The sequence below is a fragment of the Loxodonta africana genome, chromosome 7, assembly GCF_030014295.1.
Source record: "Loxodonta africana isolate mLoxAfr1 chromosome 7, mLoxAfr1.hap2, whole genome shotgun sequence".
Classification (NCBI taxonomy): domain Eukaryota; kingdom Metazoa; phylum Chordata; class Mammalia; order Proboscidea; family Elephantidae; genus Loxodonta; species Loxodonta africana.
The window spans coordinates 78,794,568-78,821,632 of NC_087348.1; the positions used below are offsets into that span (position 1 = coordinate 78,794,568).

The 27,065-nt window shown below is 49.3% G+C and overlaps 1 protein-coding gene across 1 annotated transcript in view; it reads right to left on the bottom strand.

The window, feature by feature from the left end:
- Positions 1-10: 10 nt before the first annotated feature.
- The window catches only part of DNHD1 (dynein heavy chain domain 1), an 80,734-nt gene continuing 53,679 nt past the window's right edge, over positions 11-27,065 (bottom strand). Inside the window, 23 exon segments of the mRNA XM_010592266.3 lie at positions 11-361; positions 543-1,342; positions 1,525-1,674; positions 1,845-1,936; positions 3,132-3,333; positions 3,415-3,537; positions 3,749-3,935; positions 4,142-5,107; positions 5,237-5,415; positions 5,612-5,764; positions 6,014-6,334; positions 11,046-11,523; positions 11,737-12,168; positions 12,299-12,481; positions 12,719-12,868; positions 18,060-18,162; positions 18,238-18,442; positions 18,642-18,850; positions 19,441-21,043; positions 22,945-23,233; positions 23,438-23,630; positions 23,794-23,974; positions 24,171-27,063. Of these exon segments, the coding sequence (XP_010590568.2) occupies positions 11-361; positions 543-1,342; positions 1,525-1,674; positions 1,845-1,936; positions 3,132-3,333; positions 3,415-3,537; positions 3,749-3,935; positions 4,142-5,107; positions 5,237-5,415; positions 5,612-5,764; positions 6,014-6,334; positions 11,046-11,523; positions 11,737-12,168; positions 12,299-12,481; positions 12,719-12,868; positions 18,060-18,162; positions 18,238-18,442; positions 18,642-18,850; positions 19,441-21,043; positions 22,945-23,233; positions 23,438-23,630; positions 23,794-23,974; positions 24,171-27,063 (10,443 nt within the window).

Consider the following 27,065-nt stretch of genomic DNA (forward strand, 5'->3'; position numbering starts at 1 on the left):
GGTTAAGGACTCAGGACAGGGGTGGGCTGCAGGCATGAACTCTCCGTTGGGCACAGATGGCGGGGCTGAGTTTCGTTGGCAGGGGCAGGTGCATCAGGATATTCCTGCCGTGCAGCCTGGTGATTCCAAGGGGCCCTTCCATGTACACAGGGCAGGAGTACACAGCCAGGCCACCTGTAGGCGGCAGGTCACTGGTGACCCGGGCCTGCACGCAGACGCTGACTGGAGGCAGAGGGCTGGGCTGGCTGGAGGGACTGTCCTGCACGGCTCCAGCTATCGGGTCCCACTCGGCGTTCAGCAGCTGCAGCCCGATTAGCAGCAACCCCATCTCTGGAACGGTGGGATTTGGGCCATTCTCCACCTGGGAGCGCCAGAGACTGGTCAGGCAAGGCTAGGAAGCTGGGGATCTTGGTGGAGCAGGGTAGGAGAACTGGGTGGGGTCACGGAGAGGCAAGATCAGGAAAAGGTGCAACGGGGTAACTGTAAGGTGGAGTCCAGGGCTCAGAGAAGCGGAATTAGAAATGAAAGGGCTGCGCGAATACCCTTAGATGCAGGGGGTTGCTGTTCAGCTCCTGACGTTTATGCGGGCAGTGACTGGATCCAGAAACTTGATTACCAGGGAAATTCGGACTGCACGGATACTGGTCCAGAGCAGCCTCCCAACGCAGTGCCAGTAACAGGCGGCGCGGATGGCAAAAGGCTGACAGATGAAAGACGCGCTCTGGTACTTCGGTGCCAGGGCTCACGCTTAGGTACCGGGTCAACAGCTGTCCACGGCGCGACAGCTGTCGCAGCCAGAGCCATGGCGGTTGCGGGCCGGCAGGCGCATGGAGTCGCCAAGGTGGGGGCAGGCAGCCAGTCCAGAGAGCATGGGCCACAGCGATACAGCGCCGGGAGGCGCACGGGGGCGCGCCCTTCAGCTGCTGTAACAGGCAGTCAAGGTCACGTTGCAGCATGCCTACCAGCTTGCTCAGTTCCAGGGCTTCGGTCTCTAGGAAGCACTCCAGAGGCCGCCGCACATCCGGCCCCAGCACTGCTCCTGGGCCGCCAAGCTGGCCTTGGTTAGTGTTCGAGGTCAGCAGAGCTTGCAATGACTCCAGTCTCCGCAAGGCCTGCACTAGGCGTTGCCGCAGCCGTCGTTCTGTCTGCCAGGCACCTCCGTGAACCCCAGGAACCCAAGTGGGTGAACTCTGCCGCAGCTCACTCAGGAGAGCACGACTTTGGCGTCGCAACAGCCAGGACTGGGGGCCCTCACTTAGTCCACAGGTCCGGGGTTCAGGTGGTGTGGGCAGTAGGTGCATCTGGGCCTTGCAGTCTGCCATAGCATCCAGCTCCCCTAGTTCTTGGGAGCAGAGGTGATGGGTGAGAGATGGGTGGACTCCCCCAGGCCGGATGGAAGGAGTAGGCCTTTGGGCCCTTTACCCCATCACTCCCACCTCATATACCTTTATTGGTACTTGTTGTCCACATACATTACACTGCACTCCTCCCCCACCCCAACACAGGTAACAAATGATGGCTTACCTGGGCTGGGCATCAGAGTGGCCAGTAGATGCTGGGGTGTTTGTGGGTAGGTCCAGTTGCCACTAGTAGGGCTCAGGCAGGCTTCAGTGAGGCTAATCAGGGCCACCCGGTCCTCCATGTCCCCCACAGGACCCCCATAGAAAACCGAAGCTGAGGATGAGGTCAGAAGCCCTTAATTCCAGTTCATTCCCTTCAGTTTTCTCCACCCCCAAACCAAGTTGTGAATTACATCCCAATCTCTCAGTACCCCATCCCCCACCTCTTTCCAGGCTATCCTGGGGGTTGATGTCTGGCTGCATGAGGGATGGCAAAAGTCTCACCAGCCAGCTCCTGCATGGCAGCACTGGGATTGCTGAGGCTGGCCCACAGCTGGCTCTGGATGTGAAGGACCTGGGTCAGGGTATCTTGATTCCTGGGGAAGAGAGCAGGAAGTAGAGTTTCCAATACCATCCATGTACCGAGGACTCTCCGGTCTTTACCTGCGCTTGCCAGCCATGAGGGCTCACCTCAAATACAACTTTATTTCAAACTGAAATCCTTTTCCTCACAAAATCTGTTCTACCTCCTATCCCACTGATTGGTACTACCAGTCACCCAACTGCCCATGGCAGATATCTGGAAGCCATCCTTGACTCCTCTCTCTTCCTCACTGACCTCACTCACCCCATATTTACTCTCTACCCTTACTGTAACTTGTTGTTAGTTGATTTGTTAGTTGCTTCTAGTTGATTCTCACTTCTGGTGATCCCGTGTATGCAGAGCAGGACTGCTCTGTAGGGTTTCCAAGGCTGTGACCTCTTGAAAGCAGATCGTCAGGCCTCTCTTCCAAGATGCTTCTGGGTGGGTTCGAACTCCCAATCTTTGGCTACTAGTTGAGGGTTTAATCATTTATGCCACCCAGGGTGCCCATATGACCAATACCACTATCTCTTCCCTTGGAGACTGCCACAGCCTCCTAAAACTCTGCTTGTATCCAGCCCTGACCACTATGGTCCATTCACACTACAGCCAGAGTGATCTTTACAACAGACAAATAGGATCACATTTTTTCTCCTTAAAACCCTTCAGTGGCTTCCAGCTGTCCTCAGAATAAAATCAGACCCCTTACCATGGCTAACAGGTCCTTTATGACCAGTTTTACCACTCCCTACTCATCCCTCGGAAACCCTGGTGGCATAGTGGTTAAGTGCTATGGCTGCTAACCAAGAGGTCAGCAGTTCGAATCTGCCAGGTGCTCCTTAGAAACTCTATGGAGCAGTTCTACTCTGTCCTATAGGGTCGCTATGAGTTGGAATCGACTCAACGGCAGTGGGTTTGGTGGACTCATCCCTCAGCATGTCCACTTCAGTCACCCCGAAGTCTTCTCCCTCCTGCTAAACTTAGTTCTCTCTACTCAGAAAAGCCCCGTCCCCACTGCCTCTGCTTTCAATACTAAATTCAAAGCAAGATCCCAAAGTCCTGGGAGAAGCCTTCCTTGACTTCCCCTTGCCCGTACACTTTGGAGCACCCCAGAGATTAATTTGTCTTACTCATACCAGCACAGGGAAGATATTCAATATTTGCTGAGTGATAATCCACTGACTAGGTTAACTAACTGGCCTACTCACCAGCGCCCCCTGTGTGCCTGTAGCCTCATTCCATAGAGCTGCCGGTGGAGCAGGAGGCCATGTAGGAGGAGCAGAGGCAGTGCCTGGGTTGTGGGTGGCATGCAGAGTCCCTGCTGGGCTAGCTCCACACTGTCAATCAAGACACGGCCCAGCTCCAGAGACTGGTCCCACAAAACAGGCATGGAGTGCTGAGTCAGCACAACTGGGGAGAATGGAAAGGACAGAGTCAGCATAGCACAGTTGCCCTCTTCAATACGAGAGCCTGTAGGGGGAGGCTCCTTACCTGGCAAGGAAGTGATAGCCTCTGCAGACACAGTAAGCCAAAGACGGAAATCCCTGTGGACAATGTTCACATTCCTGCTGGCAGGTTGAGCTAAAAGCAGTTCCAACTCCAAGTCTGAGACCACTAGGGATCAGACATTGGGCTGAGATCAGGCCTGGGGTTAGGAGTCAGACACAGGTCTGAGGATTAGGCTTGAGGCTGGGGGTCAGCAGTCAGACATAAAGCCAAAGGAACAGTTTTGGGGCTAGGGAATCAGCCATAGGGCCTGAGACTTCAACCTCAGGCTGAGTGGTAGGGTAGAGTCCCAGAAGCCATACCTAGGCAGCAGACCTACCGTTAGCTCCGTCAAACAGACCCAGCAAGGGCTGTAGCAGCTCTTTGGGCCAGTGGGGCATCAGATGACAGTTATCCAGCACCAGCCAGTGCCCCTTTTGCATAGCCTGGCATAGAGTGCTGACCACTCCTGGGACCGGGTCCCAGGCTTCACTGCCCAGGGCTATCACCTGCAGATGTTTCTGCCCCTGGGAATCAACAGACAAATGGAAGAATGACTAAAACTGATTCTGGGATAACCAAGGGACCCAGAATAATGCCACAATGATCCCCAAAGACCCTGATTAATCAAAAAATGTCCACGAGAATTATTGTGGGAGGGGCGGGTCTGCACACTCCATCCCAGCCCATAGGAGCACTGGGTCACTCTGTGGTCAAGAGGCTAGGTCCAAACCTGTTCATGCTTGGCAGCTAGTTTCTGGATGACAGTCAGGGGATGCAGGGTGGCTGTAGGGTGGCCAGGCGGTGGCAACAAGATCAACATGGGTTGAGTAGCCTGACTGTGTTCGAAGGGCATGGTGGGGGCACCGAGTGTTTCATCCAGGGGCCGACCCAAGAGGCTGGTGGTGAAGTCTGCCAGGGCACCTGCCAGGCACTCAGGTCGCAGCACACGCCACAGGATCAGCTTCTGGAGGAGGCTGAGGGGATCAGGACCAGGACCAGGTGCAGGACCCAGCACTGTGGATGGCAGTGACAGGTAAGCCTGCCAAATTTTGGAGTGGCCTGCTAGGGATGCACGCAGGCCAGCAAATGGGGGCAGCATCTCTAACATCCCACATTCGTGCCAGGCCTTCAGCCCTAGCCAGGCTGGTCGGACCACACCTGCAATATGCTGGTTGTGGCCTGTGCTGGGAGATGCTGCCAGTCCAGGCCAGAGCGCCAGCCTCTCCAGTTCTGGTGCCTTTCTTGCTGCTTGCAGCAGAGCCAAAGCACCCAAGGCACCCACCAAGGGCACTCGAGTCAAGCCCAGTGCAGCCACAGTACTGCCCAGCAGCTGGCGGGTCAGCTGTGTTTTCATCTGCAGCAGATGGCTGGCCGTGTCCTCACCTGGCTGAGTCTCACGCTTCTTTATGTTGTCCAAAGCCTGCTTGGTGGCTGCCAAGCAGTTCTCTGGACTCAGACGGAAAAGTGGCAGGAGGTTCTGCAGCGGACTTAGGGCCCGTACTATGGCTATTCCATGTCGGACCACGCGCCGATAGGGTATCCACAACACCATCTCCTGCAGCCTCAGGTCTTCTTGCTCCTCACTCTGGGCACGTAGCTGACATAGCTCTGTCTGAGCCCTCACCATGTTCCGCAGGTACTTAGCTGGTTTCTGATTCTCTGAGTTCTGGCACAACAGCATCGTCAGCAGCTTCTCCTGCATAGTCATTCATTGTATGGTTCTGGCCCTTTCCCACAAAGTCCCCAGATGTCTACACTCATCCCCAGCGCTATACCTGGGCCCCTCCAATGCTCATTCCAACCCATAGACTAAGCCCTCAAGTACCTCAGCAGCCTCCATGGCTTTGCAAATATCCAGGGCTCTGCTCTTTAGTTCCTGCCAGCGGGTCTTGAGCTCGGGACGCTCTACACACAAAACTTCATCCAGCATCTGTTCTTCTAGTATGTCCGTGTTCAGGCCCAGATCTAGTACATTCAGCCCCTTCAGCAAGTCACAACCTAGCACTAGAGGTTACATAGGAGATGCTTAACCACTTCTCCTTGGCAGAGCTGGGGAGGGGTGGGGTGCACAGAGAGTCTGGTTCCCTACTATGGTCCTACAGCTGCTCTAGGCCAGGGTGACTGAAGCCCTCTTAGGGCTGGTCCAGGGGACTTAGTGTGACCACAAAGCTGTCCTGGCAACCTGCCTGCTGGGCCTCACCTTTTCCCAAGGCGCTGAGGGGGAGAGTAGTGCTCAAATAGAGACAGAAGCCAGGCTGCACCTGGGGTGGGCTCAGCTGCTCCCGCTGCAGCAGCCATTGCAGTTCTTGGCACCCTAGGCCTAGCTCCATGTTGGTCAGTAGCACGGGCAAGCCTGTGAGGGAGAGAGACAAGGACATCCTCCCCACCATGCCAGCACCCAACACCCCCCCACTATGTACAAAGTCTGGCTGTAACCGGCTCCCCACTGGCTGATAGGAGGGTCCCCTCAGGACTCTTCAGCATAGTTAGTGTCTGGGATGAGGGATGGGAGCTGAGGATAAGATTGGGGTATGAGAGGCCTGTGAGGTCACAGAATCTGGGAGGACAAAGAGGGACATGGTGGGTGGGGACCAGTTCTCACCATTGGCAGCTGCCTCCTGAAGCTGATGACCGAGCTCTGGGTCAGCACCTGAGAGCACTGTAAGGTGGAGAAGAGGTGGAGACTGAGTCTCAGAGGCTGGCTTTGACTCCTTATTCTCTGTCTCTTTCTCTGTTTCCTCTTGTTCTTTCTCTTCTTCCTTTTTCTCCTTCTCTTCCTCCTTTTTTTCCTCTTCATTTTCCTTTTCCTCTGCCTTCTGCTCTTCTGTCTTGTCCTTAGTCTCACTGCTGTCCTCACTATTGTCATCTTTTGCTTCTGTGTCTTCTTTACACACTCTCTCTTGTTTGCTCATAAGGCCATTCTCTGTGGCAGAAAGGTGCAGAGGAGCTGTTCTCAGGGGACAAATGAGGCCCCTAGGGAGCACTGTTCACCCAAGAACTCAATCTTATGAGGAAAGATTCACAAGACACCTTAGAAAAGTTACTTAAATTCTCTATGACTCAGTTACCTTACCTGTAAAATGGGGCTGATACTAGTGACTACCCCATAGGGTTGCTGTGGAGATTAAATAATACATATAAAGCACTAGACAGGTACCTAGTAAGCACTCAAAAAATGCTGGGGGGAAAAAAAAACCAAAAAAACCATTGCAGTCAAGTTGAGTCTGACTCATAGTGACCCTACAGGACAGTAGAACTACCCCATAGGGACAGCTGGTGGACTTGAACTGTCAACCTTTTGGTTAGCAGCCATAGCTCTTAGCCACTGTGCCGCCAGGGCTCTCAATAAGTATTAGCAATCATTATTATTACTCTAACATCCCAGGGATGGGTTCTAGTCATTCCTGAACACAGCTCCATTTCTGTCCTTTCTGTAGGTAGAAGAGCCAATGAATTTCCTTTTTTTTTTTTTTTTGCCTAAGATAATTCCATCAGTAGCAACTAAAAGAGCCCTCACTAATAAAGAAATCAGTGCTAGAAAGTAGTGAGTCATAAGCGAAAGGTAAAAAACTTTATGATTAGTCAAGTCATGGATGGTGTGGCAGACATAGATGGTTGGCTAACTACAGCTGTTCCCAACCCCCTTTCTCCATTGCCTTTTGTACTTCAGAAGCTGGAAAGGATAAATTCTTATTTTTCCTAGATTCCCTAGCAGGTGGGCATTGCCAGGTCTACAGTTCTGGTGTCTTGTTTTCTATTACTGCATAAAAAATCACCACAAACTTAGTGGCTTAAAACAACACCCAGGGTTCACTGGGTTAAAATCAAGTTATCAGCTGGAGCTTCAGTTCTCATCTGGGGCTCAGGGTCCTCTTCCAGGATTACTGGTTGTTGGCAGAATTCATTTTCTTCTCACACTTTCTCTGTAGAGCCCTCCACCTTCAATGGCGCATCAAATCCTTCTTGTGCTTTGGTTACCCTTTTCCCACTTTTCTCTGCTTTTAAGGGCTCATGTGATGACGCTGGGCCCACCTAGGTAATCCAGAGCTCTATATTAGCTCTACGATAACTCTATATTCAGGTCACCTGATTAGTAGCCTTAATTACATCCACAAAGCCTCTTTTGCTATGTAATGTAACATAACCTTGGGAGTAACATGAGATGACACAGATAGGTTATAGGGGCCAAAATTCTACCTACTATATTTGCCTCTCAGACTTCTGGAAGTTCTTTTATTTTCCTGACAAAAGGGACAGAAATGGCTGGCACTAACTCTGACATGCTGCTTGGAGGTGTAGCAGCCATCCTGCAACCATGACATGTGTATTAGTTTTCCGGGCTGCCATAACAACTTACCATAAACTTGGTGGCTTTAAACAACAGAAATTTATTCTGTCACAGTTCTGGAGGCTAGAAGTTTGAAATCAAGGTGTCGCGGGGCCTCAGTCCCTCCAAAAACTCTAGGGGAGAATCTTTCCTTGCCTCTTCCAGCTTCTAGTGGTTCTAAGCATTCCTTGGTTTATGACTGCATAACTCCAATCTCTGCCACCATCTTCACATTGCTGTCTCTTCCCTGTTACTGTGTCTTCTCTTCTGTCTCTTATAAGGACATTTTTCATTGGATTTAGGGCCCACCCAGATTAATCTAGAATGACCTCTGTTATGGATTGAATTGTGTCCCCCAAAAATATGTGTTTTAAGTCAATCTCTTTCAAGATACAGAAGGAGCAGATTAAGCAAGCAGAAGGAAAGATGAGGGAAGTTAAATGCCACACAACATGAAGATCACCAAGGAACCATGGAATAAGACCTTACCCCAGAGCTGATGGAGAGATGAAGCCTTCCCCTAGAGCTGGTGCCCTGAATTCAGACTTCCAGCCTGCTAAACTATGAGAAAATAAATTTCTGCTTGTTAAAGCCACCCACTTATGGTATTTCTGTTGTAGCCACACTAGATAAGTAAGACAATATCATTTCAAGGTCCTTAATTATATCTGCAAAGACCATTTTGCCAAATAAGGTCACATTCACAGGTTCTAGGGGATAGAATATGAACATACCTTTTCTGAGGATGCTATTCAACCTACTATAATGTGATAAGCCAATATGATTGTAGAAAACCAAATGATTGTAGAGCAGAAAGATATAAAGACTCTGCACACTTGAAGTTAACACTGAAGTCCTGCACTAACCCTGGACTGCTATCTTAGTGTTTCTTATACCGTGGGAGATAAATAAATCCAAATTCGTTTAAGCCATGCCAAATTGGGTTTTTGTTACTTGCAGCTTAGTGTATACCTAAGTGATATAATAAGTTATGAGGAAAATGAGGATTTTTGTTTTCCCTGATGAGAAGCTGGCTAGGTTATGTGGTGTGGAAGAAGCTGGCTTTCCTCGTGGGACTTGGACCGTATGCTCACCGAGCATTAGTGGACTTAGTAGAATATATTAGAGAATGCATACTTTTTGCAACCTCTAGAAGAAGCTTTGTTAAGGGTACTCCTTTCTGCTCATATCAAGCAATTCCAAACCACAAATGAGCAGATATTCATACACTTTGCTGATATGTGAAAACCAAATTCTCTGCCTCGTGCTACATGGAATAGGAAATTATGCGATATCGGAGGAGCCTGGGAGTCAGGGAAGCCTAATCCTCCAGCTCCCTCCAAAGCATTTCTCTATATGCATCCCCTGCTTAACAAAGGTAATAGGCCTCCTTTTCCAATTGATTCGGGTGCAGCCACGTAATAGTGGCTATGTTCCATGGCAGATTCGCCTACTTGGACTATTATTACAGTGTGAGGTGAAGGAAGAGGTTTAGACAGATGACAGTTAGCTAAGGCTTGGAGGAATGTGTGGAGCCCCCAGAACTATTCCTAAGAGACAGATGCCATGACCGTATGGTTTAAATTCAAAGATAAGAGTGTACCAAGATTTTTGACATTGGTTAGTAGCTAATAGGGTCTTTACGAATGAAATCTGCAGGAAAAAAGGTTAGAGATTTAAGAGAATTAACCAGAAAATCCCCAGAGTGTGGTAAAAAGGAATCTGTGTTTGCTTAATTTTAAGGCAAATCTCAAGCCCATATGTACATTCCAAAAGGAAGTGAGCATTTAAGGCAGAACAGCTCCAAACAGGGGACCGCTCCCCAGCTTTACTTTCACAGATCACCCTGAGAATAATCCAAAAGGAAGTGAGCATTTAAGGCAGAACAGCTCCAAACAGGGGACCGCTCCCCAGCTTTACTTTCACAGATCACCCTGAGAATAATAGGCAAGGAAAATTCTACTATTTGTCAGGACCCAGGACACCTGAACTGACTGTCTAAGAACTCACTCTAATTATGATGCTAATCATTGCCTTACTATCTGTGTCTGACATTATCTGATATATGCTATAGACCAATACAGAGTGTGTGTCTTGCCCTTTCCCAGTTTCTAAGCAGAAAGTTTATTGTAGCTATCCTGATTCTGGAAACCCTGGTGGCGTAAATGCTACCAAAAGAGTCAGCGGTTCAAATCTACCAGGCGCTCCTTGGAAACTCTATGGGGCAGTTCTACTCTGTCCTATAGGGTCGCTATGAGTCAGAACGGACTCGACTGCACTGGGTTTGGTTTTGGTTTTGGATCCTGATTCTTTAGTTTGGTGAGATTTAGCATGTAATTATCTATCATAGGTTATACAGCCATGAAGAGACACATCTTGAACTGATCAAGAGCAATGAATATTATTCAGAGTCCCCAGACTCAGAATTGGATGGAGCAGCTAGCTGTTTCTTTGGACTGTCTTTTATGAGAAAGGGGGTGAATCATTTATAATTATACAAGCAATGGCTGTATAATGGGCATTTCTGTATTAGTGTATGGAGACAATGCAAAGTTATGTTGGACAGCCAAGGGAGTGCGGGGGCGGGGGGACTGGGATAATGGTAGCAGTAATGTATTAGTAGTAACTATGACTAACTTTTTTGAGGCCATATATTAGGCACTGTATGACTTCCTTTTTCATGAATTACCTTAATTAATATAACACTTCATGAGACGGATATAATTAAGGCCCCCATTTTACTGGCAAATACACTTAGGCTTAGAGAGGTTAAGTACCTTGCCTTAGGTCACACAGCTGACAAACGAGATATTTGAACCTAGTCTGACTATAGCGTTCATGCTATAGACCACTTTACTATATACCTCCCATTGTGGATGTGAATCATTCTGACCAACACAGCCCCCAACTCCTTCTTCTGGGAAATATACACCCTCTCTTCCTTACCCTTTGAAATGTTCCATCCAACATCCCAACCAGATGGGTCCCTGATCCAAGCAGGGCCAATAGAAATAGTTCCCCAGAATTTCTGAACATGGAATAAATTTGGGCAGTAAAGCTCTGAGCTGTTGGCCAGGTTCCTGATAGTGCTGAGTAGGCCAGGAAAATGGAAGATGGTGGACTAGTCAGCCATGTAGGCTTAGAATCATTGTAATATGGGCAAAAAATGTAAATATGACCAAATTTAAGTATAAGATGGTGAAATCTGGGATACCCGGCCACAAGAGTTCAGTGTCTTTAGTTTATTATGAAAGGGAAGACCACATGTGGCTAAGAGCGTTGAGCAGTTCAGACACCCCAGAAGCACCGTGCTTACCTCTGCCCTTAGTAGGGGCTGAGACTAAGGAACTATTCTCTTCCAGAGGCAGTGGGTCCAACCAGATAAGGGCCTGGTTGCTGGGGTCAAGCAGCAGAGGCCAACGGCAACTATAGTAGTGGGTGCGACTTCGCAGAAGCAGACCGGCCAAGCGGGCAGACTTTGCCTGGGGCTTCAGGTCTCTATCCCACTGGTGCTGTTCGCAGTCAGAGCTCAGTAAAGACAGAAGACTGAAGGGAGAGTGTGTGGGTAGCAAGGGATTCTTTGGCATGGTGACAGATTTCTGCTTCTGCTTCAGTGCCTGTGCCACATCATCTGGGCCCAGGGTCTCCTGGAAGCCTTTGCACAGAGCCAGCCACTTGTTTAATAGCTCCTGGCGCCGCCATGGTGGGAAGGGACCCAGGTAGACGATGGCAGCTGAACACAGGAGGGCATCTCCAAACACAGTCATGCAGTGCCCCTTCACCTTCTAGGGAGGAAGGCAAGACCAGATGGTGTGTAGGCAGTGGGGAAGGTAATGGCAGAGGATCTGGCAGACGGGGAGCAGATTGGCGTATGGGATAAAGCATGGCAAGAAGGGCAGAGTGGGACAGGGGGATGTAGTGAGGGCCCAGGGAGAAGCAGAGGAGTGGGAGTGGTACAGAAATGACCTATGGGGGGATATCTGGAAGGCGCTGGTTACCTTGAGCTGTGTAGTCCAGGTGAGCATGGGTGTGAGGAGTGCAGCCTTTATGGGCCACTTGTAATATTTGCCATACTGTGCCCGAATGAGGGTCTCCATCACATAGCTGTAGGAAGCTTCAGCATCCTTCATCTTTCTAGTCAAAGCCAAACTGTGCTGCAGGGTCTCATGGGCCTGGAACTGGTAGTGGCCCAGGCTGGCCTGCTCTCGAGCTAGCGCCGCCTCCACCTGTTGTAGCAGCAGACCTGTGGGCAGTCCCCGGCGCTGTGCGAGTCCGTAGCGTAGAACGGCCCAAAGCCAGACTGTCAGGTTTGCTGCGGGTATGCTTACTGCTCGCAGGGCCGCATCACTCATGCCTGGAGCCTTCAGAGCTATGTTTAACTTTATCAGCTCTGAGTCTGTCATTTTCTCCTTGGGGAAAAACACCAGCTCCTGGGAGGATGTGTGTTAAGGGAATGAGAGAAGACATGAGTGCTCTGAACCTTGACCCAACAGCCTAGCCTGCCAAGTCTCCCCTATCCTCCTCTTTCCTTACTCCTCCATTGTGCCCCAACTTTCTTACCTGATAAAAATCCTCAGTGCATAACAGCTGCTTGGCGCTGGCCCAGCCTGGTTCACGGTGGAACAGGTCACACAGTGCATTGGTCACCCAGACCACAGATTCTGGTGGTGCTCGATAGCTTCGTAGCTCTTCAAAGTCAGCCGCCCGAAGCTGGCTCAGGGGCTCCAGGAATGCCTGGCCCATCTGTATGAGGAGAGATGCACTCTGAAGTGAACTTCCCACAAAGTGTTTCCAGGCAGGATCATCTTCTCCCAGAAGTCCCCACGAAAGACAACTCTTCAAGCCATCCTATTATCTTTGCCCGCTCCTCCCCAGCAGACTCTATGATAAGCCACCCCATCCTCTCCTCTGGACATCCTACAAGGGACTGTCCTTTCCCAAGAGAGGAACAGTGCAGGGTAGGTGGCAGCAAGAGCCCACCTGTTCCAGGAAAGCCTCGTGCTGAGCCTGTAGGGCATCCCGTTGCTTGACCAGGTTCTCAATGAGTTTCTCCTGCTGCCGACATTCTGCCAACTGCTGCTCGTACAGGAGCCTGTCTTGTTCTAGCTGGTGCTGAAATGCACTGAGGCTCTGTGAACAGAGATTTAGGCCCTGCAGCTCCAGATCCTGGGTCAAATGGGAACACCCAAGGGAAAGATTCCATGTGTGTGGGACCCCAGCACACACTTCACTTGTCAGGGCAACCAAGTCTGAGTCTGTGAGCTATACATCTAGTAATACACCAAGTCGGTGGTTGCTTTTTCTGCAGCAGCTTTGCCATCATATAGGCCCAGGCAATCTGAATCCAAAGCCTATGGGCTTAACCATTATGCTCCTTATCTTACTTGACTCATTAGCAGCATTTGTCCCAGAAGATAGGTCCTTCACTCTTGAAGCATTCTCCTCCCTTGTGTTTCATGATATTATGTTTTCCTTGGGCTTTCTCCAACTTGTCTGGCTGCTCTATCTCTTCCTCTTCCATTTCCATACCACCCCCTTCTCCCCGCCTCCTCATCTTATCACTCTACACTTCTACACACCCTCATGGCTTTGATTACCACTTATACTCTAACAACTCCCAAATCTGTATCTCTAGCTAGATTCTTTCCCAAGCCCCACATCGATGTATCCATCTACTTAATGAAAATCTCCTCTTGGATGGCTCACAGGCCCCTCAGATCCCACATACCCCAAAATGAGCATATCAGCTATGCCTCCTTAGCTCCCCAGCAATCTTACTCCTCTCCTCATGCATTCTTTTTCTCAGAGAACTGAGGGGAAATACACCCAGTTTCCCAACGAAGAAACCTAGTTGTTACCCTGAACCCATTTCCTCTATTCCCCAAACCCAATCTATATCTCCAAGATCTTTCAATTCTACCTCCTAAATGTCTTTATATCCAGCCCCATCCCAAACATTCACCATGCTCTCTCACCAGGCTCCCTGACCTTCTGCATGGGCTTCCTAACTGGTCTCTCAGTTTCCACTCTTTCTCCTCCTCTAATCCATTCTCCATGGTGCAGCCTGACTAGTTCTCTAAAAACAAATTTCATCATGCCTCTTAACACTTATCACTCCTTCATTGCTTTACAATGGCTCCATGATTAGGTCCCTAAATCATCTTTCCAGCCTCCTCTCTTTCTTCTTCCCCAGCAATCTACTCTCCAGCCATCCTGACTTTCATTTCCTCCAACATGGCACATATTCCCTTGCCTCTGGGGCTTTGCACATGCTGTTTCTTCAGCTTGGTACATCCTTCCTCCCCTACCCCTTTCATACCTAGTTAAATCTTACCTACCTTCAGGTAGCAATTTTGATGTACTTCATTCATTTGTTTTTATATCTAAGAAATGTTTTTCAGCCCCTACCATGTTCTACACATGGCTTTCTGCTAGATACTGTGGCACTGTATATTCTTTAGAAAAGCCTTCTAGGTACTCACCCTGTTAGAGTTGTTGTTAGGTGACGTAGAGTCAGTTCCAACTCAAAGTGACCCTATGTACAACAGAACAAAACACTGCCCAGTCCTGCACCATCCTCACAATAGTTGTTATATTTGACCCCATTGTTGCAGCCGCTGTGTCAATCCATCTCACTGAGGGTCTTCCTCCTTTTCACTGACCCTCTACTTTACCAAGCATGATGTCCTCCAGGGGCTGATCCCTCCTTACAACATATCCAAAGTATGCAAGACAGAGTCTTGCCACCCTTGCTTCTAAGCAGCATTCTGGTTGTACTTCTTCCAAGACAGGTTTGTTCATTCTTTTGGCAGTCCATTGCACATTCAATATTCTTTGCCAACATCACAATTCAAAGGCATCAATGCTCCTTCTGTCTTCCTCATTCATTGTCCAGGTTTTGCAAGCATATGTGGTGATTGAAAGAAAACACCATGGCTTGGGTCAGGGGTACCTTAGTTCTTAAAGTAGCATTTTTGCTTTTGAACACTTTAAAGAGGTCTTTTGCAGTAGATTTGCCCAATGCAATGCGTCTTTTGATTTCTTGACTGCTGCTTCCATGGGTGTTGATTGTGGATCCAAGTAAAGTGAAATCCTTTACAACTTCAAACTTGTCCCTGTTTATCATGATGCTGCTTATTAGTCCAGTTCTGAGAAGTTTTGTTTTCTTTATGTTGAGGTGTAATCCATACTAAAGGTTGTGGTCTTTGATCTTCGTCAGTGAGTGCTTCAGTCCTCTTCACTTTCAGCAAGCAATGTTGTGTCATCTGCATAACACAGGTTGTTAATGAGTCTTCCTCCAATCATGATGCCCCAGTCTTCTTCATATAGTCCAGTTTCTTGTATTATTTGCTCAGCATACAGATTGAATAAGTATGGTGAAAGGCTATAACACTGACGCATGCCTTTCCTGACTTTAAACCACACAGTATCCCCTTGTTCTGTTTGAACATCTGCCTCTTGATCTATGTACAGCATTCTCATGAGCACAATTAAGTGTTCTGGAATTCCCATTCTTTGCAATGTATCCATAATTTGTTATGATCCACACAGTTGAATGCCTTTGCATAGTCAATAAAACACAGGTAAACATCTTTCTGGTATTCTCTGCTTTTAGCCAGGATCCATCTGACATCAGCAATGATATCCCTGGTTCCATGTCCTCTTCTGAATTGGACTTGAATTTCTGGCAGTTTCCTGTTGATGTACTGCTGCAGCCACTTTTGAATGACCTTTTGTAAAATTTTACTTGCATGTGATATTAATGATACTGTTTGATAATTTCCACATTCTGTTAGATTACCCTTCTTTGGAATAGGCATAAGGATAGATCTCTTCCAGTCGGTTGGCCAGATAGCTGTCTTCCAAATTTCTTGGCACAGACGAGTGAGTACTTCCAGCACTATATCCATTTGTTGAAACATTTTAATTGTTATTCCATCAATTCCTGGAGTCTTGTTTTTCACCAATGCTTTCAGTGCAGCTTGAATCTCCTCCTTCAGTACCATTGGCTCCTAATCGTGGGCTACCTCCTGGAATGGTTGAATTTTGACTAATTCTTTTTGGTTTAGTGACTCTGTATTCCTTCTCTCTCCTTTTGATGCTTCCCGAGTGCGTTGTTTAAGATTTTCCTCATATAATCCTTCAGCATTGTAGCTTGAGGGTTGAGTTTTTTCCTCCCTTCTTTCAGCTTGAGAAATATACCGAGAGTGTTCTTCTCTTTTGATATTCTAACTCCAAGTCTTTGCACATGTCATTATAATACTTTGTCTTCTTAAGTCACCCTTTGAAATCTTCTGTTCAGCTCTTTTACTTCATCATTTCTTCCATTTGCTTCAGCTACTCTGTGTTCAAGAGCAAGTTTCAAAGTCTCTTCTGATATCCATTTTGGCCTTTTTCTTTCTTTCCAGTCTTTTTAATGACCTCTTGCTTTCTTCATATATGATGTCCTTCCACAACTTGTCTGTCTTTGGTCATTAATGGTCAACACATCAAATCTATTCTTGAGATGGTCTCTAAATTCAACTGGAATATACTCAAGATCATACTTTGGCTCTCGTGGACTCACTTAGACTTTGTCGAAATACACCTCACACTATTTTGTAATTGTCTGGGTGAGTCTATATCTTCCAGTAAACTGTAGGCACCATGGAGGCAAGGACATATCTCTTTTATTGGGAGGTAATATAATCTAATACTACTAGTAAAAACATAATTGAGCTGTTACTATGTGCCAACACTTCATCACAACCTTATCAGATTAGGGAAATACTCCCTAACCTTTTTGGATCTCAGTTTTCTCATCTGTAAAGTGGAAGAAGGACAGCCACCTCAGAAAGCTGTGACAAGAATTAGATACCAGTTGCCGTTGAATCGATTCCAATTTATGGCCACCCCATGTGTGTCAGGAGTAGAACTATGCTCCATAGGGCTTTCCGTGGCTGATTTTTTGGAAGTTGATCAACAGGCCTTTGTTACAAGGTGCTTCTGGGTGGATTTGAACCTCACCAACATTTCAGTTAGCAGCTGAATATGTTAACTATTTGCACCACCCAGGGACTCCAAGAGTTAGATAGATAGATATAAACAGAGGCCTAAATGTAAACATAGATATAGATATTAATGAGTGCCTGGACAAAAAAAAAAAAAAAACCATGGTGTCAAGTTAATTTTTGTTGAGTACAGTAATGAGTAAGTGAATAAACCGGTTGAATATGAAAGAGATGGAAGGGTCCAGAATAACTCCTGGAATTTGACTTTAATGACTAAGTGTATGATGGTGCCATTTCCTGTTGTGGAGAACACTGGAAGAAATATATAGTATTATGGCTGCCAAATGAATTACCTAGGGACCTGCAACTGAATGATCCCTAAGACTATGAACAACTCTTATCCAGACTTTGGACTTATTATGTTGTGCTCTGATGTAAGTGACCCATAAATCAGATAATAGTAGCACCCCTAAACCAGATCAGCAATTCTTGATAATAATCAGCTTGGGAAAAGATAGGGACCAAGACAAGAAACTGGAATTTGGAAAGCAGAGGAAATGGTTTTCCTTTCCCTCTCTGAATTTTCCTTTTGCATCTCAATTGAGTCCTGAGGCCTAATATAAGCTTGCCATCCTAAGTGGTAGATGATAGCATGGTACCAGTACCTTGAGAACTCAGGAGGCACCATTTATATAGAGAACACAATGAAAACCGTGTACAAAAACACAACGTAAGCCGGGTCCCTGGAGTTGTGCAACACTGCATGAGGACGTCCATCAGAAGAGGCAGGCTAGGCATCCCCCCTCCCCAACATACACACACCTCTGCTGCATTGCCATCAAGTTGATTCCAACTTATAGGGACCCTATAGGACAGACTGGAACTGCCCCATAGAGTTTCCAAGGCTGTAATCTTTATGGAAGCAGACTGCTACATTTTTCTCCCTTGGAGCAGCTGTTGGGTTTGAACTGTAGACCTTTCAGATAGCAGCCAAGTGCTTAACAACTGTACCACCAGGGTGCTGGCTAGGCATTAGGGAGCTGTAATGCCTGAAAGCCCTGTAACGAGTTATATCTTGTAAGTCAGATTATCTGCTTGTGAGTTGGACACTAGCTCACTTCCCTGTAGTTATCCCTGAACCTTTATCAAATCTTATGTAGCAGCTCATTAACACTTTTGTTAATGGGAGGGGAAAGGAGAGGATTTGAAAAATTATTCAAAAAAAGGGTACTCTAGGGAGATAAGGATTTAGGTTCAGTCTGATTGGTTCCTCCCATTGGAGCCCCTGTTTGACCCCAGTCTGTATGCATGCCTGATAATCTTGTCCTTACCTTGCGGGAGCTTTTCAGCTGCTGTTCCAGGTTGAAGACAAGGTTGCCATGAGCTCTGTGCTGTTCCATCAGCAATTCCAGATTCTCCAGGGCATGCTGGATCCTGGAGATACAATGTGCCAGTGAGTAGACCTGAGGGAGCAGAAGGAGGTATATTGCGGGGAATGGGGCCACTCACTGCTGGGCCTTGTTCCTCATCTTCAGGGTCATCTGGTGCTGCAGCAGCAGGAAGGTGTCCAGGAAGTCTATGAAGGTCTTAGGGGTAACAAGTGGCAGTATAGGGCACAGGTGCTCAATGTAGCTGGCAGCCGAAAGGTGAATGAGTGCCATGGCTTTGGACACACTGGAAATTGAGGACTGGAGGTCTGGGCACTTCAAAGAGTCTGCAAAAGGTACAGCTTCTGACTGGCTTTGTAGCTTGTAAGAGAACAGGAAAAAGAAGGTACCCTCTCCTAGCTCAGGAAGGAGGGCATAAAAGCTGAAGGGTGCTTACTAGATTCTAGAGAAAGAGACTGGTCAAGGTAACAACTCTTATTAGAACTAGATTGAGATAAATGGCAAGAACGGGTAAAGGGGGCTCACCGTCACCAAGGGGTAGACTCTGAGCACCCTCCAGGTGGTGCTGGGCCACACTGACCAGGTCAGATTGGTCCCAAGGTTCATAGTGATCAATGCTGGCAACAGCCAGTTGAAGGAGTCTCGGGAACAGGTTGGAAGGTAGCTGCTTGTGGGCCTGGTCGTCTCTGATCAGGAAAAATAGGTGCAAGTGGCTGCACACGTGCTGGTAGAACCTGTGGGCCAGAGACTCAGATGCTGTCCTCCTCTTTACCCCTGTTTGCCCTTCCAGTTCCCAGTCCAACCCCAACCCCTTAGCCCTGATCTTCTGTACATTGACAGTGGCCCCTAGATTTTCTTATGGCCTTTTGACCAGGATGGTTCAAGATACAGGGGTGGACTATCCACTAAGAAGGTAAGCACAGGTTTACTTATGCTTACTTACTAACCTGTAGTGAACAATTTCACATTTTTTCCATCACATCAAAGATTCTGCTTCTAGGTATGGCTGGTAGCTGTCTCTCTCCCAGCCCCACCGCACCTTCCTACAGAATCAAAGCCTCTTTTCAAATTTACAATCCCTGACAGGGGCAGATGACTGAGTAAGCAAGGTAAGCATGGGCTTCCTTGTGCTTCTGTACTCATCTGTAGTGAACAATTTCATATGGGTTTCACTTTGATGTGGCATGGTGAAACCCATGTGAAATTGTTCACTACAGATTTGTAAGTAAGCACAAGTAAGCCTGGGCTTACCTTGCTTACTGGATAATCTACACCTGAATAAGAGAACAGAACAGGCCCTGAGAATGGCAGTCCTTGTCCTTACCTCTGAAATACCATTTCCTTCTTGATGTTCTGTTTGACACCAAGGTTCTCTCTGGGGAGATGTTCCTCAAGGTTGTTCAGATCTGCCTCTGTGTACTGGTCAGGGAAACTGCCTGAAGTTGCCAGAGCCAGCAGGCGATGAAAGGTCGTAAGATCCACACCCTCAGGCACCAGCAGGGCCACTTGCTGGCCTAATATGCCAGCATGCCAGCTGGCATCCCGTAGACACTGGAGAATGGCCTCCTCTGATCCAGATGGCAGATGGAGGAGACGGGCCTGACAAATACTAGCAGCCAAAGTGATGGCAGTACGGCGCCCAGTACTCAGAGCCCCTGCAAGCAGTAGGCCATGCTGCCGGGGCCTCGCCAACACACGGACCAGGCGGGCTACATGCTGGGTCATGGAACGGCACAGGGCAAGTGGGGGCCTTAGCCTCAACTGAGCAGCTGAGGTGGCCAGCTGCTCCTCCAGGCTCTCCCACTGTCGTTCCAAGTACAAGTTGGGGCTTTCCAAGTTGGACCCCAGTATCAGCTCCTGACTGAAGATCAGGTCTGAGGGCTTTTCCTTGGGATGGAGTAGAAGCACTGGTAGCAACAGGGGTGTGACCAGGTCCATCCGGGATGTCTTCTGCCACCAACTCTTGGATCTCTTTATCTGGAGCTTGAAGCCAGAAATACTTGTGTTTTCCTCCTGGGTTGTCTTCTGACTTGTGCTCTCCATGGTCTCCTTGTTTACTGGTCTCATAGATGGTGTTAGACCTGGATTGCCAAAGTGTAAGCCTGTGGGAACTTGAAGGGCATATGGGACCCCCTCTTCCTCTGTCTCACTGCCGCTGTTGCTCAAGTCCTCCCATTGGGCCAGCTCCCCTTCGGATTCCACTTCAGGCACTTTTTCCTCCTCCTCTTCATCCTCATAGCCCTTGCCCAGGTTCTGAGCCCCTGACGTCGAGCAGAAGACACACTGAGCTACTTCTAAGAGCAGCTTGGCACAGTGGAAGCGTTCCTTAGGGCTGTCCAGTCGGTCACAAAAGGTCCTCTGTGCCTCATGCAACCAAAGACGCACCATGTTGCGTGTGGCTATCATAATGGTCAGACGGGTACCACGCAAGCCTGATACCCGGCGTAAGTGCTCCTGGTGGTTGAGACAGTCCATGAAACCTCGGGAACCCATTCTGGTTGGCAGCAGCTGCAGGCTGCCTAGTAGGTGGCTCACAGAGTGCAGGGAGAAGCGGTAGTGTGGGTGAAGGGGTGAAGGCATGAAGCAGCTGCTCACAGCCTCCCAGGCATCCACTGAGGCCTGAACCAGTGCTCCTGCCAGTACTCCCTCCCGCTCCACAGAGAGGAAGCGTTCAAGCCAGGCCTGAATGCTAGGGGTATGCCTGCTTAGCAGGGTAGCCCGGGTCATGGTGCCCAGGGTCAGCACTGTGAAGAGTCGAAAGAGGCGCGGGCACAGTGGGCACTCATAGCAGCCTGGAACTGTGACCGTAGCAAGGAAGTTGACTATAGGCTGCAGTGTCTGCAGTTCCAAGGTACTATGGGCATACACAGTGCCATCTATTGCCTGACGCAGAGTCTCCAACACTGGTTGGCAGCTCTTCTCTGGATCTGTGGGACATAAAGAATAAAGTAAGCACATGAGTGAGAGTGTCACCCTGTTCCTCCTGTTTCTCTCCTCGTATTACTAGGTCTGCTTCCAGCATACCCAGGGTTCTGAAGGAATTTTGTGCATTTGATGTGTTGGATTGGGCCTTGGTCACGTCTGTGTAAGTGGTTCCCTCTCCCCCACATTACACCTATAAGCAAGTATGCTTCTCTCTTCTCCTCCAAATCCTACCTCCATGACAAGTTATTCATTAACCGAAGGCTAATGACTAGGAGGGTTTGGAAGCCGAGATGGATGGAAACCACACCTGATCACAATAGGGGAAAAAGTGCAATCTTCTCATTCAAAGAGAGTGAATTTATATCACATGCACATTTTTAAAAAAAATCTACTCAATTAAAGCATGATTTATATAAAATAAAATACACACATTTTAAGTGTGCCGTCTTATTAGGCTTTTATGAATAAAGATGACACAGATACAGCATGTAGCACATAGTACTCAATAAATCGTTACCTTTTATTAGTAAGTACTTTTACCGCCTTCCTCAAATTTTCTGTATCCTGTAAAAGACTTCAATGTCTGACTGGACAACCCATCCAATGCTATAATCCACTGACTTTCTTGACTTAACAACCTGTACCTATATTTCACTTCTCCTGCCCATTCCCATGGCCATATTCTGAACTTGTCATCATCTGGAGGTACACCAATTTATAAACTTTAAACTTCAATATCCCCAACTTCTATCACAATTTCTCCCCTTTCCTTTCTTATCTTTTCTTCTACAAACTCTTATCAAGCACTTACTTCCTGTTGGGTTTGTAAAAAAAAAAAATGAGACATAGCCCTGTTCTCAGGAATTCCTGGGTGGCACAAATGGCTAAGCACTTGACTACTAGCTGAAAGGCTGGTGATTCAAACCACCCAGGGGTGCCTTGGAAGACAGGCCTCGCAATCTGCTTCCAAAAGGTCACAGCCTTGAAAATCCTATGGAGCAGTCCCACTCTGCACACGTGGGGTCACCTTGAGTCAGAATCAACTCGATGGCAACTAACAACAACTATCCCTGTTTTCATGAAGCTCAGAGTGTAGAGGAAGGTACAGAGAAGTAAACATACAATTATAAAATCATGGTTATCACAGGTTAATGTGCAGACACAGGATAGGTATCTAACCTAGCCTAGGGGCTCAGGCTTCCTAGAGGAGATATTGCCTGAGATGATTTGGAAAGAATAAGGAGGACTTAGCTGGATAAACAGGAGACAGAGGGTGGAAAGGAAGCCTGACTTGTTGGATGCCTGCATGTAGCTGAGTCCAGTCAGATCAAGTGTAACAGGCTATAGAAGAAAGACTCATCACAAAGAGCCTCATGACGGCATTTGCCAAAGTTCCAGGTAATGACTGTGTGAAACAGGGAAGGTGGAATAGAAATAAGCAGGAAGATTCAAGGGATATTTAGGAGGTAGAATCAAGAGACGTAATGACCCGACTTTGGTGAGAGAGAAGGAGATGCCAACAATATTTCTGGCTTAAGTGACTGGTTGGATGGGTGTACCGGTTACTAACAGCACACAAGGGGCAAGTTTTGGGGGGAAGATGATGAGTTCAGAGTTGGGTCTGTGGTGCTAATGGGACAAGGTGAAGATGTACAGTAGATGGGTAGAGAAACAGATCTGGTGCTTAGAAGAGAAGCCTGGGTTAGAGAGAGAGATTTAGCAGTCGAAGCATAGAGATGGTTGATGAAGCCGTGAAAGTGGTTGTGATTGCTCAGGGAGCATATGTAGAATGAGAAGATACCAGGAATGGGCACTGAAGTTTGATCTGGAGTCATATATTTGAAGGATTTACAGCCTCAAGAGATGACAGCACCTCCTTCCTTCTCTCCTCCCAGTGCCTCACCAGAAGCCGCCAGGTGTAGATCCTCTAGCAGGAAGAGGAGGGAGCCTTTAGAATCCTGGTGATCCCCAGATGATGGGCTGGTTTGTGCTTGGCCTTGGACCCCTTGGCTCAGCAGGAGGCGAAAGTGGATGGAACTGAAGGCAGGGTGGATGGGGATGAGAGTGTAGGGGTGATTTGGCTCCACTAGCACCTCCACAAAGGCTGACTTCCCCGATGCTGCCTCTCCAGCCAGCAGAACTGGTTGTCCCTTTGACAGAAGCAGGTCCACCACATATAAGAGCCGTTCGGTCTGCAGGACAGGAGCAGAGCTTACTATGGCAGCTCCAGTTTGGGATAGTAATCTAGCTGAAAGTAAAGGTCTAGTGGTTTTGTCTTAAAGCTGTGCCTGCAGAACACAACATATGATTGTGAAAACCTTTCAAAGAATGGGAGTAGGTGGGCCTCAGCTGGGCCTTGAGCCCCAATCCCAGCTACTGCCCCACTGTTCTCACACCTGGGGAGAAGGGTTGAAGGTGCCCAGAGTTCCTCTGATACGGCTGCCTAGATATTGGCCAGTGAAAGGAACCAGTGTCCCATCTTCAGGGCACACATGTAGATCGAACAGCAAGGCTGAGGGTGGTGGCTCAGGGTAGTTGGAGAGGCAATTAATAGAGCTCCTCAGGAAGGTGTCAAAGAGGGGCCAGAGCCTGCTCAGACAGACACACAGGCAAAAGTGTCAGTAGTAACAGTTCCATTTGTGATACCCACGCACTCCTCCATACCCCACCAGTGATGTCACCTGGGTTTTGACTCCCACGGGCCAGTTCATCTCAGCCCTCTACACCCCCCAGCCCCCACCTCTGTAGGCACCTGGAGGGAAGGAGGGCTCCAAAGCCCCAGATCAGGGCAAAAAGAAAGCTGCTGACAGCCAGCAAATGCTCCCTCTGCTTATTCTGCACATCTTCGTTGTCAGTCTGGGACCGGTTGTTCAGGTAGCTGCTTTTTGAGGGCTTAAAGCTCTGGGTCATAGGTTCACTACTGCTGGGGTCCTCTGCAAAGGTCATCATAGCCAGAATAGGAGGCCGGGTAGAAAAAAGCAGAGGTTGGCTGTATTACTTCTCCTCACCTTCGGTCCCTGGGCCCAGGTCCACCAAAGAATCCATGTCCCAGGCTCCAGCTATACCCCAGCTACCCTCAAGGCTCCACCTCTGCCACCCTCTCTCAAACCAGCCAATCTCTCTCCCCACCTTGACCTCGAGCATTTTCCTCCTCATCTAGACGCAGGTAGGGATCAAGCAGACTACGAAAGATGCGGGCCAGGGTGGTGACTTCGGCCACGCCTGGGCAGACAGCCTGCTGCCCATGTACCTGCAGTACGGAGCTGGCGCCTTGGCGGGTGAGGAATCTGAATGTGGCAGGCACCAAAACTTCAGCCAAGCGGTTGAGCTCAGTGACCGTCTGGTGCTGCAGGCGGTATTCATGGGGTAGGGCAGCCATCATGACGTTAAGCATACACTGCCAAGTCTGCTCCCCACCACACCAGACCAGGGCACAGCGGCCCACCACTGTGGGGGACATGCCTGTGGCATCTGCCACCTCCATCAAGAAAAAGGTGCCTGGGGGGCGTGTTATCTGTTGGCCATTGGGGAGGCTAAGCTTGGGAGGATCACTAAGGAGGTAGGTGATAGAGTCCAGCCAAGCAGCACTGGGTGCCCCATCACACACAACCCAGTGCTGGATCCCTGCTGATTCTGGAGTCTGCTCCTTTGAGCCCATGTATTTACACTGGATGGCTGCACGAAGCAGCCTGGGGAAGACACCATGGTGCCACCAGGGGCCCTCTAGCCATCCCAGAAACTCCTGGGGGCTGAGAACACTGGGGTACAAGTGGGTAATTTCCACAGGCTGGTAGCTCTGGGTTGAGGTATCCTCCGTGGCTGCCAACCGGTTCTGGATCTTAAACAAGCAGTGCCAACAAGTGGTCTTGCCGCTGCCTGCAGGGCCCAGGAGCAGAATGCCTGAGGCCCGTCTCAGGGCCTGGGTCAGCTGCTCCAGGGAGCCCAAAATTTCAGGGCTGGGATACAGTCCTACCTGCTGCAGTTCCTCCACTATCAGTGGCTTCATCAGCCTGGGAGTCATAGGCTCCACCAGCACTTGGCTGGCACTAGGGAAGAGCCCAAAGAGCAGCTCTCGGAGCTTGTGCAGGTGGGCCTCATTGAGGATGCTGAACAGCTGTGAGTGCAGCAGAGCATGCAGTAAGGCGGCCTCTTCAATGGCAGCTAGGCTGCGGGGATGCTGGGACTTGGGTTCCTTCTTGGTCACATTTAGCCTCTGTATTGTATCCTCCAGAACCTGCTTGAGCAACGGCAGGCGGCAGGGCAGGGGCCCAGACACCAGCTCACCCTCTAGGGAGAAGAATTTGGATAGGCGGATAGCCATGCGGGAGGCATCCCGCATCCCTGCACCCAGCAGGGTCATCTCTGCCACATAGTACAAGTCAGGCAGTGCCAGTGCCACAGGCCGCAGCAGCAGGCGCAGGTTGGCAGGCACAGCAGGGCTCAGAGCACGCAGTGTCAGGAGACAGCCATAGCCAAGGCGCATGTACACGTGATGGTTTTCAAAGAAGCCAGTGCCAAGTTGCAGGGGATGGATGGGGTCGATGGTGCTGGTGCTTTGGGAAGCCTCCTGGTACAGCGGGGCATACAGAAGGCGTAGTTCAGCCAAGCGCTGACCCAGGGCAGAGAGCAAGCCAGGAGGCAGGTGCTGAACTGCCTTCAACATCAGCCAGGCACCGCCCTGTAGGGCACCATTCAGGTAGTTGCTCAGGCATTGGGCCTCTAGCTGAGGCAAGCAGGGCAGTATCACCAGTTGGCGGCCCAGGGCCCGTGCCAGGTTAGTCACCATAGCTGTCTTGCCCACACCATCAGGGCCCAGTAGGGTCCCACAAGCCACCTCCTCTAGGGCCAATAACAGCACCAGGGCTGGCCGCTCAGACAGCAGGCTGGGTAGAGGCTCCAGCCTGGGTCCCAGGTACTCATAATTGTACAGGAAGGGCCGGCCCAGCATATCTATCCAGCAGGCAGCTGGTGGCAGAGAGGACCCAATAGGTGTAACAATAGTCCTGAGACCCTGCAGGGGGCTTTTGGTTACACGAGATGAACCCAGGTGGTACTTGAGTTGGCGGGCCCAGTGGAAGTCTCTCAGATCACTGACCTCATGCTGCCGCAGTAGCTGTGCTATATCCCGATGTGTCACTGCCATGACCAAGAGGGCACTGAACAGGCTGGTCTGGCGGACGGAGAGCAGGGGCTGCTTATCCTGGGAGCCCCTCTGGGCCCGCACAAAGTGCATCAGTACCTCAAGCTTGCGCATTTGCATGGGGACCATGGCCAGGATATTCCCCTCAAGCAGAGCCTCTTCTATCTCAGCCCGCCACACTACCTCCTCTGCAACCAACACACACTGCCACGGGAAGGCCTGGGCTAAATGCAGCCAGTGGAAGATATACTGGTGCAGGGGAAGCTGGCTGTGCTGGGGTAGCTGTTTGAAGACGTCATCTAGAGATGTGCCCTGAGTAAGGCGGGTGGCCACACAGTCCTGCAGCATGTGCACCAGGGCCATACGCAGAGACTTCTCCAGAGAGGCCAGCCACTTGGGGAGATCTGGATGCAGAGGAAGGGGCCCCTGCAGCTTCATCTCTTCCCCACCTGCCCCTAGCACTGCAAGTGCTTCCACCAGAGAATTCGTGCTTGGGCTCAACTCCCGGTCATCTATGTTTTTCTCCTCATCAGTTGTGTTGGACTTGAAGCTCACAGCATGCACATGAGGAAAGCAACGTCGTGCCCATCGCTGGGCCTCACATGACTCCAGTGGGGCAGCCAGCAGGGCCACCAGCTCACTGTCACTAAGGAAGAACAGGCGGGGGAAGTGAGAACGCACCCTGTAGAGTACGCTGTCCAGAGCCATGATGATGCCCTCCAGCTCCACCGAGCCTGCTTGGAGTAGTTGTTGCAGCTGCTGCCCCTGGAAGTAAGGACTCCGCTTAGCACTGGGCACTAGAAGTGACAAGACCAGTGGGTCAGCTACAGAGATCCTCATCAGAGTTCGATACTGGTCATCCATGGCCTTGAAACGAGAGCTCT